Source organism: Bombina bombina, chromosome 5 (genome assembly GCF_027579735.1).
Source record: "Bombina bombina isolate aBomBom1 chromosome 5, aBomBom1.pri, whole genome shotgun sequence".
Classification (NCBI taxonomy): Eukaryota; Metazoa; Chordata; class Amphibia; order Anura; family Bombinatoridae; genus Bombina; species Bombina bombina.
In genome coordinates this window covers 622,966,119-622,978,981 of record NC_069503.1, presented here as the reverse complement: position 1 = coordinate 622,978,981, position 12,863 = coordinate 622,966,119, and the positions used below count along the sequence as shown (strand labels likewise).

The following is a 12,863-nucleotide window of genomic DNA, read 5'->3' as shown; positions in this document are numbered from 1 at the left end:
GCGGTTAGTGGACGGGTCGGTACCCGGTGTAATACGGCAGCCGGTAAGTGAAACTAGCCTTATGTTTGGAGACTGTTTAGTCTGTATACCTGCCTCTGAAATACTATTGTTGATATCTGCAACTAACTTACCGGGTAACAGGGTTGTTTACATATGAGCACGAAAGTTCCACTTATGGGAAATATTTACTCAGGACTTTTATACCTTTATTACCTGGGAACTTTATATAGCATTATATTGGTCTGCTCACTATCCTCCAGGATTGCGGGGTATTGCCAAGTAATTAAAGTAATCGATTGAAGTACAAATCTTCGAATGTAATGAGCATTTGCCCCTGTAAGATATACAAAGTTTTACTATTGGCTTACATATATATATGTTTGATTAGTGACAATATAGGTTGGGTCCTCCTCCTTTTTTCAGTTTATACGACCCATCCAAGACAAATGTCCCTGTTTATGCCATGTATCCAGTAATGGAAAGATGGCAGTTTGAAGTTTTAGGAAGTTCTCGTGGAATAAATCCTGAGGGTTTTTAGGGATATTAAGGCCCAAGTATCGTAGTAAATTCGTAATAGCGAAAGGGGTGTCATTTTTAAGGAAGTCTAGTTCTGCAGGGTTTACATGAATGGGGATAATGCTCGATTTCTCCATATTTATAGAATAGTTTGAAAACAGTTTATATAACTCTAATACTTGTATGATGGCAGGGAGAGAAGTTTTGGGTGCCCGTAAAGTGAAAATAATGTCATCTGCATAAAGAAGACAAGTCTGGTGGATGTCACCGAACGGGATACCAGTGATATTAGGATCGTTTCTGATTTGGATTGCGAGGATTTCAACTGTAATGGCAAACAGCAGGGGAGATAGCAGGCACCCCTGTCGGGTGCCGTTAGATATTGGGAAAGCCTGGGAGATTGTGTCATTGACTTTTATCCTAGCACGAGGGTTATTATAGAGTGCTTGTACTCTGGCTATAAATTTGTCTGGGAGGCCAAACCTCGACAGGGCCGACCACATAAAATGCCAGTCGACCCTGTCAAAGACCTCGGCATCCGTGGAGAGGAGAACAAGGGGATCTTTAGAGTTGTGGGAGGTAAATAGTGCGTGGAGTAATCTGGTGGTATTATCTTTTGCTTCGCGGCCCCTGATGAAGTCAACCTGGTCCGGGTGGATGACTTTCGGAAGGATGGGATTAAGGCGATTTGCCAAGATCTTGGCATAAATCTTGATGTCAACATTTATTAAGGAGAGTGGTCTATAACTGCCGACGTTGTCTTTTGGTTTATCAGGTTTAGGTATTACTGTAATCATGGCTTCTAATAAAGGTTGAGTAAAAGAAAGACCTTGGTCTATAGACTTGCATGGGACTTGCCACACACAGTGCAAGGAGAGCTGAATTTGAAAGCTGCCTGGTGATTTTTATATAAAATTTAGCCAGTCTGGTCTATTGAAGTCCCTACAGATGAATTATGTGTACTGCAGTATGCTGCAGTATGAGAGGGAAGAAAATATAAATTAATAAAAGTGTCATTGCTGATGAACAGTGTTGCTTGTAAGTAATTTATAATTGTAGTCTTGCTAATTTTAATTTAAATAAAGCTGGTTGTCTCATTATTATTATTATTATTAGTTATTTGTAGAGCGTCAACAGATTCCGCAGCGCTTACCATCCCTGAGGCAGAATTGTGTCATTTCTTAATGATTATGTGGCTGGAACACAATATTGGAGCGCATTACATGGGACTGACCTCATCTGCTCTTTTTATGTCCCGCTCTGGCTGTTAGTGATGTGTTGGATAAGTCTAAAACCAACTGGATGTAATAGAAGAAATTAATCAGTTCAGTATAGTTAAGGAGCAAGACTAGATTATTTGGGAATAGAGAGAGGCTTGCTAAGGGGTGAAATATTTGTTAATTAACCGTATATTATGTGAATCTGTCCTAGGTTTAACCCCCCTCCCCCTTTTTGCTACTGGGAATTTCAGAGGAAAACTACCAAAATACCAGACATTTTTTAGCATTTTTCCTATTTCTCCAAACAGAAATAGAGCCTTTTTATAATATATATATATATATATATATATATATATATATATATATATATATATATATATATATATATATATATATATATATATATATAAATTTGTATGTATCGTGGGAGATTACATATGCCTGTGCACCCTTGGGAGGTTCCCAGTGTGTTTGACGGCATGCATTGTTCGACTGTATTAGAGACCCAGGATGGTGAGAGACCTTGATATGGTTCCTGAACTTGACCCTTTTGGCCAGATGCTGTAAACTAACTCTTCCAGTTTTGCTTTTAATCCCAGGTGTTGATCTAGGCTCATATTGGTGTATTGTGTGCCACCATCTTGCCACCAAATACAATGATATAAAGAAAATAGTTAACACTTTCACAAATTTTTGGTTTCTCACTGAAATTATTTACATACCGCTTGTGCAGTCATAACATAAATGGTTTTTAAACATTCTCTGGTATACCATGTTTAGAAATATAAGACATGTATGGCTTTTCCATTGCTTTTTGCTAATACTGTGCACTACACTTCTGTAAAGGGGTTAATTAGTTAGCTGGTAAGGGTAATAGTATTGCAGTGTAGGGATTACCATCCCAGCTCCCTGATCTCTCCCAAACAGCTCTCTTCTACCCTCCCCCACACTCCTTACCACCATATTAGGTATTGGGTTGACAGTCTGCCAGTATAAAGTTTATGGCTTTTTTTGTTTGTTTTTTTCCTGCATTGTAGGGATCCTTCCTCAAACCTCCCACCTCCCTGCTCTAACCCTTCCCCCTCCCACTAGTAACAGCCATATTATGTACTGGTAGCTGTTTACCAGCACCCAGTTTATAGGTATTTTTTTCATATGATGATGAGAGTCCACAACGTTATGACATGTGGGATTAAATTCCCGGCACTTTGGGGAGGCAAAGAACCCTAACATCAAAGATTTTTAATCTTTCTCTCTTCCCAGCACCACTCAGTTACTTGGGCTTTTAAAAATAAAGCATCAATGGAATAGCTTTACAAAGCTGCAACATGGTCTTCTTTTCCTCTTTTGACAATTTTATGGTTTTGATATTTTTGCTTCATTAAAAGTGATTTTTGGCAGGAAAATCCTTCAGACCGCAGTGTCTGGTAAGTGGGAACTGTCTTATTTTGTCACACCCTTTTTCCTTGTAGATTCACAGCTTGGGTATTAAATCCCACACGTCATGGCTTTGTGGACTCTCATCATATCAAAACGAAATTTATGCTAACTTATAAAAAAATATTTTCTATTAGGATGATGAGAGTCCATAAGTCCCCGCCCTATCTGTCCCGCTCCTCCCCTCCCTCCCACACCTCCTACTGTCTTTAATGATCTGGGAATCTGGCTTCATATGGTAACGGAGCACTGATTGCGCTTTGTAACTATATGAAGGCAGAAGTCCAAAGACCAAAAATAGTAACTCTCAGTTATCACTTGACAACCTAAGACTGCATGGGCTTCCAACATGTCTCATGTAGATCTACATTATGCATAACGCTGAGCTTTGCACCGCATGACGTAGATCTATGTCAGATTAGAGTAAGGGGTTAAAGTTTAAAGCACAATTTAAAAAAAAAACAATAAATACACACAGTTACACACGCTGTTACACACACTTATAGCAATCCATTAATAAGGCATGGAGACCCCCAAAACCCAATGTTTTAAAGCCCAGAATCCCTCTTTTAAAAATACAGTACATTCCTATATGTTTTAATAGCCAGGTGGTTACTGTGATAATAGTGATCACTTGACGTGAATAAACGTCCATATATTTGAATATAGAGTCATGGGACGCGTTATGTGCATATCAAAGTTACATAACTATACCCATAGGCCCTTATTTATATGAGGATAACCACCACCTTTTTACTATAGAGTTTAGGGGGGAACACACAAACATTTGTTTATAAATTTTTGTTAAAATTTTAAGTAAAAAATGCATTGTTCACACTTTTTGTTGCAGGTTTCTCACATTCATGATATGCACAAAAATGAATGGCATAATTTGAATCTGCTGTATTTCTGAAAAAAAGATAATATAAAATGTATGTTTCTCGTACAGAAAAAATGGCTTTAGTAGGGCTTAAATGTGAGCAGCATCTAAAAACAGCAAAACAGCTCAGCACAGGGATGGCTCAGCAGTTAAAGGGTTAAACTATGTAGAAAAACTGAGCTAATGTTTTATGTGGATTTGGCTGAAGGTTTTGAATAACTACCTGGACTGTTATGGTATTTCTTCATAAAGGCAAATACAATAATAAAAGTACAGGTGGCCCTCGTTTTACAACTGTTCAATTTACACCGTTTCAGAATAACAACCTTTTTTTCCCAGTCATGTGACTGCTATTGAAAAGCATTGAGAAGAAGTGAATTTATTAAAATAGCCAGAAGGTAGAGCTGTCCGCTTGTGTTGCAGCAAAGCCAGGCAAGTTGAAATTAATCAGTTTAACCAGACCTGAGCTATTGAGCAGATTTCAAAGGAACAAGATCTTCCTGTCTATAAATCAGTCCAGATTGGAATGCATAGAAAGAACTTTTTACAGATAAAAGCAAGTGAAGTCTGTGTTGTGTGATTATTGTATTAGGTTTGTAATGCTGTTTAGCAAATGTTTTTGTTCATTTAACTTAGTTTAATTATATATTCTGTGTTGTGTGATTATTTTATTAGGTTTATAATGCTGTTTTGCTTTTAAAGTCTTCATTTCAGAGCTTTAAAAATAATGTATTAGGTGTTACTTATGACAGTTTTGAGAGGGGCCTGGAACCTATCTCCCTCACTTCCCATTCACTTACATTATAAACTGGGTTTCAATTTACAATGGTTTCAATTTACAACCATTCCTTCTGGAACCTAACCCCGGCGTAAACTGAGGGCTACCTGTACAATATAGGAAAATGTAGAAATATAAACTATAAAGATTTCATGTTGAAAGAAAAGCACATTTCTTTGAGTAAAAATTTTTAGAACTTTTTATTTAATATATAAAAGAAAAAAGTCTGCGTTTGATGTTATTGGTATTCACAGCATCTTATTCACAGGCAAATTTTTTATCCAAGCAGGACAAGGCAATAGAAAATGCCTGGAATGGGGACAAAGGGTATTTAAAGTCCAGGTTAAATTTGTTGTCGTCCTTGCGACTAAATTGCATCACTGTGTCCTCAGCTGCAAAGACAAAAAAATAAGAGTAATTAGAATTTACTTAAGAAACAATACAAATCATCTTTTGGATTCTGCACTCTCAGTTAATTAATTATTGTATACTGCAACTACCAATGTGCAAGAGGGAAACAAATTAAATCGAGGTGAAGACAATGCATTTGCTGGCTTTATGAAAAGTTAATCAGAACTTTTTGTTTTAGGTGACGTTTTGTAGACCAAGCTCACATTAGTCCCTGAAATGTCACCTAAATAAAATGTTCTGATTAACTTTTAATATATCCAGCTAGTGCAGTGTCTTCATCTCTCTCTCTCTCTCTCTCTCTCTCTCTCTCTCTCTCTCTCTCTCTCTCCCCTATATATATTCTTGCATCCCCCAACCAAATTTGGTGATTTCTCTGCAGCTGACCAATGTGTATTTATATGTAGCTGTATTGTAGTTGTTCAGGCATAGACTGTGACACTCAGTATATCTGACTAAACTATTGCTCATTGTCTATATCAGTGTATCTATCTATTAAGGTTGTGCAAACATTTGTGTTATTATAGTAAAGTACATGTTCCCTATGACATTCTGCTATTCTATGGTCCATATCAAATATGTGTATAGAAGGAAACCTACCTTTGTACAGTGAATGTAACATTTGAAAAGTGCATAAAATTTACATTAAAGTCTATGAGAACGCAACTTCTGAATGTTCTTATTCAAATGTTCATATAGTCTATTAAATTGATGAGTTATATTCAGTAAAGGGAAAGTTAACTTTTGTATGTGGAAAGTGAATGTTCTGTTAAGTAAATACTTACGATAATTGGGGTGAATAAGCTGGAAATTTTTCACAGACTTCTGGGTGTCTCGTCCATTGAAATTTAATTCATATGTCATTGTCTCAGTGTTAAAAATTGGTTTTTTGCTTTCTAGTTGAACGACAGTTGGGTTGCCGGCCTTCTTCAGAGACAAGAGAGATTCTTGCTCCTTTAAGAAAAAAATGTTATTTTTACAGACTTGTTAATGCCTAAACAAATATACTCATAAATATATTAAGCAACATTTCCAGTAAAACATATGAAAGTTTATCTTGCAATTATCATGTAATTTAGGTTAACATTAGATGTTGCCATTTTTTATCTTTTTTTTAAACATCTCACTATAAACATCAATAACAAAATAGATCTGTAGTTTTACGTTTCTGCAGTACAATTAACATCAGACACTATGAGATAGTAATACACAGGAATATTTACATTTAGAAAAAATAAAACAAAAAAGCTTTGCAATAAAAGAATGTAACTCTAAAAATTAAAGGGACATGCAACACAATTTTTTTCTTTCATGATTTAGATTTTTTTTTGCCAATTTTGTTAAAAAGCAGGTAGGTAAGTTCAGAAGCGTGTATGCAGCTCTATATGGCAGTGGTCTTACAGGAATAGTTTTAATAGAGTTGTCTGTTTGCAAGAGTACTAGATGGCAGCAATGTTTTCTGACATCTAGTGCTCTAAACATGCACACGTTACCTACCTAGGTATGCTCTATAACAAGGAAAACCATGAGTATAAAGCAAATTTGAAACAGTGATAAACTGAAAACAAGTTTAAAATGGTTTGCTCAATCTGAATCATGGAAGTAAGAAACATTTGGGTTTCATGTCCCTTTAATGTTTTCCCAATTCAGAGAATTTGAAGTGCACCCAGCAGACTTCATAAGCCAAACCTAAACATGTTGTCCCCAGAGCATCATCAAATGAAACAGGGGATTGCCCAGACTCCACCTGCTGCCCACCTACAATCCCTCAACCACCCAGAGAATGTTGTGATATATGATTTAAATAAGAAAGATCAGGAATAAGTAAACGCCCTTTATATTTATCTTCATCACAACTTGTGTTATCTTCCCCAGTTTGTAAGTTCTAGAACCAGCGTTGGCAAAATCAGAGACTTTTTATGCAACAGAAGATAGTTTTTTATTTTCTTGTGAGATTGTTGTGAGAGATTTTTTTGTAAAAGGTTGGGACAAATAAAAATCCATTAATAAGTTCAGATGACATAAATAATGGCAAGTCGATTTGAATCTCATTAATAAATAGTTTTCAATATGAATAAACCAGTATCAGTGGGGGAAGGTTTCATATTATTATACTTTAGGATAATTAAACTTTAGGATATTAACAAATGTAGATTTATGTGAAAGCTGAACGGTATAAATAAATAAAGAGACAGTCTAGTATAGAGATAAATAGTCTACTTCATTACTTACTATGCAATTAACCCCTGCAAAATGGTTAAATATATAATCACATTTGTGTTGCAGGGTCACTCTAGATGAGGATGCAGCTGGTAAACCTGTACCTTTAGCTAGAGCAGGACAGGGGTGTTCCAGGAGCAGAACGTTTACAATCTTTTTAACTCTTTGAAAGGAATTAAACGCAGAGTAAAATGAGGAAATATGTTTTAAAGGGACAGTCTAGTAAAATGTATCTTTCATGATTCAGATAGGGTGTGCAATTTTATACAACTTTCCAATTTACTTTTATCATTAAATTTGCTTTGTTCTTTTGGTATTCTTTGTTGAAAACTAAACATAAGTAGGCTCATATGCTAATTTCTAAGCCCTTGAAGGCCGTCGCTAGTACATGTATGCCATATATATATAACATTGTGCTCACTCCTGGAGTTACCTAGGAGTCAGCATTAATTGGCTAAATTTCAAGTCTGTCAAAAAAACTGAAATCAGAGGGCAGTCTGTAGAGTCTTAGATAAAAAGGTAATCATGGGGCATGTCCGGGCGGCGGCCATTGCTTGGTTGCTTTTACTGAGGCTCCTAACGTGATCTCCACTAAATTGCTGTTAAAGCATTATCTATGCAACATAGACTGAAAAGCAATTGAATTTCAGAAAGAGGAAGCAACACAGAACATAAAGATACCAGTATTGCATAATTTATGATTGTTGGGCCTAGAACCGGACTATCAACATTCTAGGCGGTGGGCTAGAGCAGAGGCTTCAAACATCCCCCCCGTGAACCGGGTAAGATAGTTTTCATCAGACTACTTCTCACTGCAAACTAGCAAACGTTTACAATGAAGGAACCATAGAAATATATACAAGCCTTATTACTCTAGTTAGACTCTAAACTAGATGACTTTGCAGCTGATTTTGCTGCGACTACAAGGAACACAGACTGGGAAGTGTATACTAGTCAATGGCTTGATCCAGACATAGACGCTACGCCATTACAACGTTCAGTGAAACCCTACCTTAAAATCTCCCCCACGCTTGAACTACATGTTTGCGCAGTGCTGAATACTTCCATTTTATCATCCTTTTCAGTTAACTTACATGCTGGCGACGACACAGCCTGGAACCCCCACCACTCAAGGCTTAGTGGGGATGCCTCTGCAGTGACTCTCTTACACCATCAAGATACAGAGACACAGCTTCAGCTGGATTCCAGCTCCCACTATGTAGGAGAGATTGCTGCGCATCACCCGTTTTTGGACCCAGGCCGTGGGGGAGCGGCCGACCACAGTGGACCGGACCAGAGAGCTACAGAGATAAAGACCCGGTATGGGGTTCTAGAAGATGGGCAGTTGCGGATTTTAGCTTTCACTGAATCTCTGCCTCAGAAGTGGATGAATCAGCCCGCCGACAGAGATATCACACTAGCAGAACTTGCAGTGGTCTCGCCCTCTAGGTAAGGCATCGGATGATCTTTGTGCTATGTCAGTTCACATTATGTGGGCTGCCCACCCTGTGCCAACATTAGCAGAGCATCAGAGTTGATACGGGACGTTAAGGATCAATACTTCTAGCTCCTAACTGAAATCCTTACAAATAATTCACAATTAGGACACTGTTAATGGACACTTTATATCTGTTTTATAGAGAATATAATGATATGTCTACATATCCACTAGTATGTAAGTAGAGCCTGTTTATTTATTTTTTTACTCAATTTTTTTTTCTTCCTGTTAATGGATAGCTTATACGCTGACTAATAACTCACTCAGGGGACAAACAGGTGTCACAGGGTGATTTATGGGTTCTAAGTTGGATCAATTTGGGCTTCCTAAGATGTCCATTATGTCATATTACTGGTTTCGTCATGAATCACACGATATGCTTATTACCTATGAACTCCTATGATGGGCACTAGATTCTTCTGTTGTCCCTTAAAAGTTCCCCCATTTGCAGCTAGCGCTATTCCTCACCAAAGCTTTCTATTGCCTATATAGGTTATAACAAAATAAATTTATCATAGTCCCTCAACAAAGCCTGAGAGTGCCCTTTTCCACCCTAACATAAGTGCCAGAGGTAAACAGCTTGACGTGTATTATGGAGTGACATGATAGTTTACATTTAAAGATACAAAAGAACACGGGCGACTACTATTGATGTAACTCATGCTCTGTTAGCATGCTAAACTCTTACTATGCTCCTGGGGGAGGGGAAAAATAGACTTGTATTTCTTCTAATCTGAGGGACAACTATACATGCGGTTTTATAATGCTAATTCAGTAGGCCTGCCAAGTCCACTTTGAGCTTTTGCCTATTTGCAGAATGCTCGCATCCTTAGATGTTGGTTGTAAATAACATTATTAAAGCTAGTTGTAATTCTTTACAAGCACTAGTTATATTAGTCTACATTTTATGACATTAGATAGTTCTACCATTTATACTATGTTATTAACTAAATGGTTAAAAGCGGTGCTTACCCGCTGCTTATCAAGATATCATTTCATAATTTCTTTATACTTTAGGGCTCAGAAGTGACCCCACCATATTCTGTGTTCTAACACATACCTGTATCATTGCTCCATATTATCATAGCCCTCATCTATCATATAAGTTTGTATTGGATCCCAGATCCCTTTTATATCAATTAGGGTGTATTCCAGAAAATAGCGTTTTCATGTTTATGATATTATGAAAAAGAGGTTTCATAAGGCCATATTGTGATACATGTCTTTTCTTATTATTCATTTACTGTATTGGGTATCAACCACTGGAAAATCTTGTTATTATTGTAACACAGCATTTACTGTATGTTTTTTATTTCACACTAACCTCAATAAAAGACTATATATATATATATATATATATATATATATATATATATATATATATATATATATATATATATATATATATATATATAGGTAATCACAGAGGTATATTAATATAACCGTGTTGGTTATGCAAAATTGGTGAATGGGTAATAAAAGGATGATCTATCTTTTTAAACAATAACAATTCTGAAGTAGACTGTTCCTTTAATAATAAAATGCTATGATGAAATCAAGCATTAAAATTTAAGGCTATAATGCCATTTTTACAAGATAAAAGAATTAGGCTGATGTATATGGCACACACCAGCATCAAGGTAACAAACTCAAATGTGTCATGGTTAGTTACATAAAGAGAGCTAAACCTATGCCTAAATGTTTGTAAAAATAAATACTTACATTTTGTGACTTGATGGAAATTCTTTCCCCATTACTGTTCATTTCAGGAATAGTTACTGTCATTTTCCTGGGTCCCAGGAAACCCAGGACATTGGTCTCCTAAAGTAAAAAATATATATATTTATGAATAGATTCTGAAAGTCACTTAATATACTGTTATAAGACCTTTCTTTCCAATACCATCACTAAGTGATGTATTATCTCTTTCTAATCAGATACATGTTTTTGTATTGGCGATAGTAAGTGCATGTTTGTAGGAACTTCACTGAGTGTCTGATTCCCTAGAAGCACCAGTGAATTTAATGGTGGAGATAGACATTTTACTTATCCCTTTGCCGTTAACATGATCTTGGTTAGATTTCTTCTACAAGATATGATGACTCCACGGATTTCATCCTTACTTGTGGGATGTTAACCTCCTGCTAACAGGAAGTGGCAAAGAGCACCACAGCAGAGCTGTATATATAGCTCCTCCCTTCCCTCCACCTCCAGTCTTTATCTTTGCCTGTGTTGGTAATAGGAAGAGGTAAAGTGAGGTGTTAGTTTAGATTCTTCAATCAAGAAGTTTTTTATTTTAAAATGGTGCCAGTGAGTACTATTTTTCTCAGGGGGAAATCGCCAGTCTATTGCTTCCCAAGAGGAGTGGAGACATCTTATTTTCTGCCCTGATGTTGATGATCTTAGCGAACATTATCTAAGATCCATGATGGTTCCCACAGCACAGCTGAAGGTAGTGTGAGAAAATCTTCAGTGTGGAGAACGGTGTCTTGCTACAAGAAGCATTGTGGTATGTTTAGTCTTTTGTTTCTGGGGATACTTGATGCATCAGAACAGGCTCACATGGTTCCCTATATGGGGAAGTGTAAGCAGTATGCACTATATGAAAGGAAATGGTGTAACTGAAATCCCTTTATTTTATTTGCCAAAGTATTTAAATATACCTTTGAGGCTTATATTGGGCTGGACACTGGGAGTTGCGGTTTGCTTGAAGGATTACTTTGTTATCATTTTTAAGCTAAACAACTAACATATTAAAGTTAATAAACATTAATTAAAACCTACTGACCTATATTTTCTCCAAATTGAAGTTTCATAACGTTCTAAAAGTTATCTTTTATTCGCCGATGATGTCACGTTATCCTGCCCACTATTTTCAGCACTGCATGTTCAAAATACTTAAACCAATAACTTTGTCTTTAAAGCGCCATTTTGAAACCTAGGTATTGTAAACGGATTGGTACAGAGCAAAGGATACCCACGGAGTGGGTTTGGAAAACAATTAAATTTGCAGACAAGATTTCTGATATACGGTAGAGATATGTTAATGAAATGCTATTGATAAAAAGCGTATTTGGGGTAGTTAGTTAGTAACAGGCATAGAAAATATTTACATACAGTGGCCCTTTAAGGGCTGTTAACTTTATTGCTGGCCGGAAGGAGTGCAGTGTTACGATGTTGTCTGCGTATACAAGATGGCATATGGCTTATGTTTTTTCCTTACTGTCGTCATGTTGTTTTTACTTGCGACCCATGCGGGTCTTAGTCAGGATTAGAGTAACGCCCACGGTGGGCAGGGCCTATTTTTGCATGCTCGAGGCACAGTATCATCCGGATTGTATAGCAAGCAGAGGCTGGGGCTCTGGTGGGGCCTAAGTTGTCTACAACCTATCGAAGGGTTTTTCAAGCTTATCAGGCTACAGCAAGTGCATTCCGGGGGCAGGTAGGCGCCACAGCAGAGCTGTGGCATGGTGCAGGGGCCAAATTTAGATAATAAATAAATTCCTATTATAATCAATATATATTGTCTTTTTACATATCTAAGCATGTGGATGCAATACTAAGAGAGTATTTTGGGCACTTTAAAATATTTTTTTCTTTTCCAAACATGTTTTTGCAGATATCAGAAAAATAGTTGCGCTTTTAAAATTTAAAGGCGCAATACAGTTTTTTTGGCATTAACTTTTTCCATACAATTTGAATTCAGAGCTCAATATTTTAAGCAAAGTACGACTATTATTAATATTGCTAGTCTGTTTAACATGCCTGACACTGAGGAGGAAACTCCTTGCTCTATGTGTTTAGATGCCAATGTGGAACCCCCTCTGGTTTTTTGTCCCTCATGTACTGAGAGGGCCTTACAATGTAAAGCACAAATTTTATGTAAAGAAAATGTGTCTAAGGATG

General features: G+C 36.8%; 2 protein-coding genes across 2 annotated transcripts in view; one reads left to right on the top strand and one right to left on the bottom strand.

Moving 5' to 3' along the window:
- Window positions 1–12,863, top strand: part of ELP2 (elongator acetyltransferase complex subunit 2) — a gene marked incomplete in the record, with an annotated part of 749,242 nt that overhangs the window by 145,326 nt on the left and 591,053 nt on the right.
- The window catches only part of LOC128659656 (tubby protein homolog), a 146,365-nt gene continuing 138,517 nt past the window's right edge, over window positions 5,016–12,863 (bottom strand). Inside the window, exons 10-12 of the mRNA XM_053713228.1 lie at window positions 10,680–10,778; window positions 6,025–6,193; window positions 5,016–5,223 (exon numbers count right to left, since the gene is read on the bottom strand). Coding sequence (XP_053569203.1) covers window positions 5,090–5,223; window positions 6,025–6,193; window positions 10,680–10,778 — 402 coding nt within the window. The 3' untranslated portion in view covers window positions 5,016–5,089. The remainder of the gene's footprint in view (window positions 5,224–6,024; window positions 6,194–10,679; window positions 10,779–12,863) is intronic.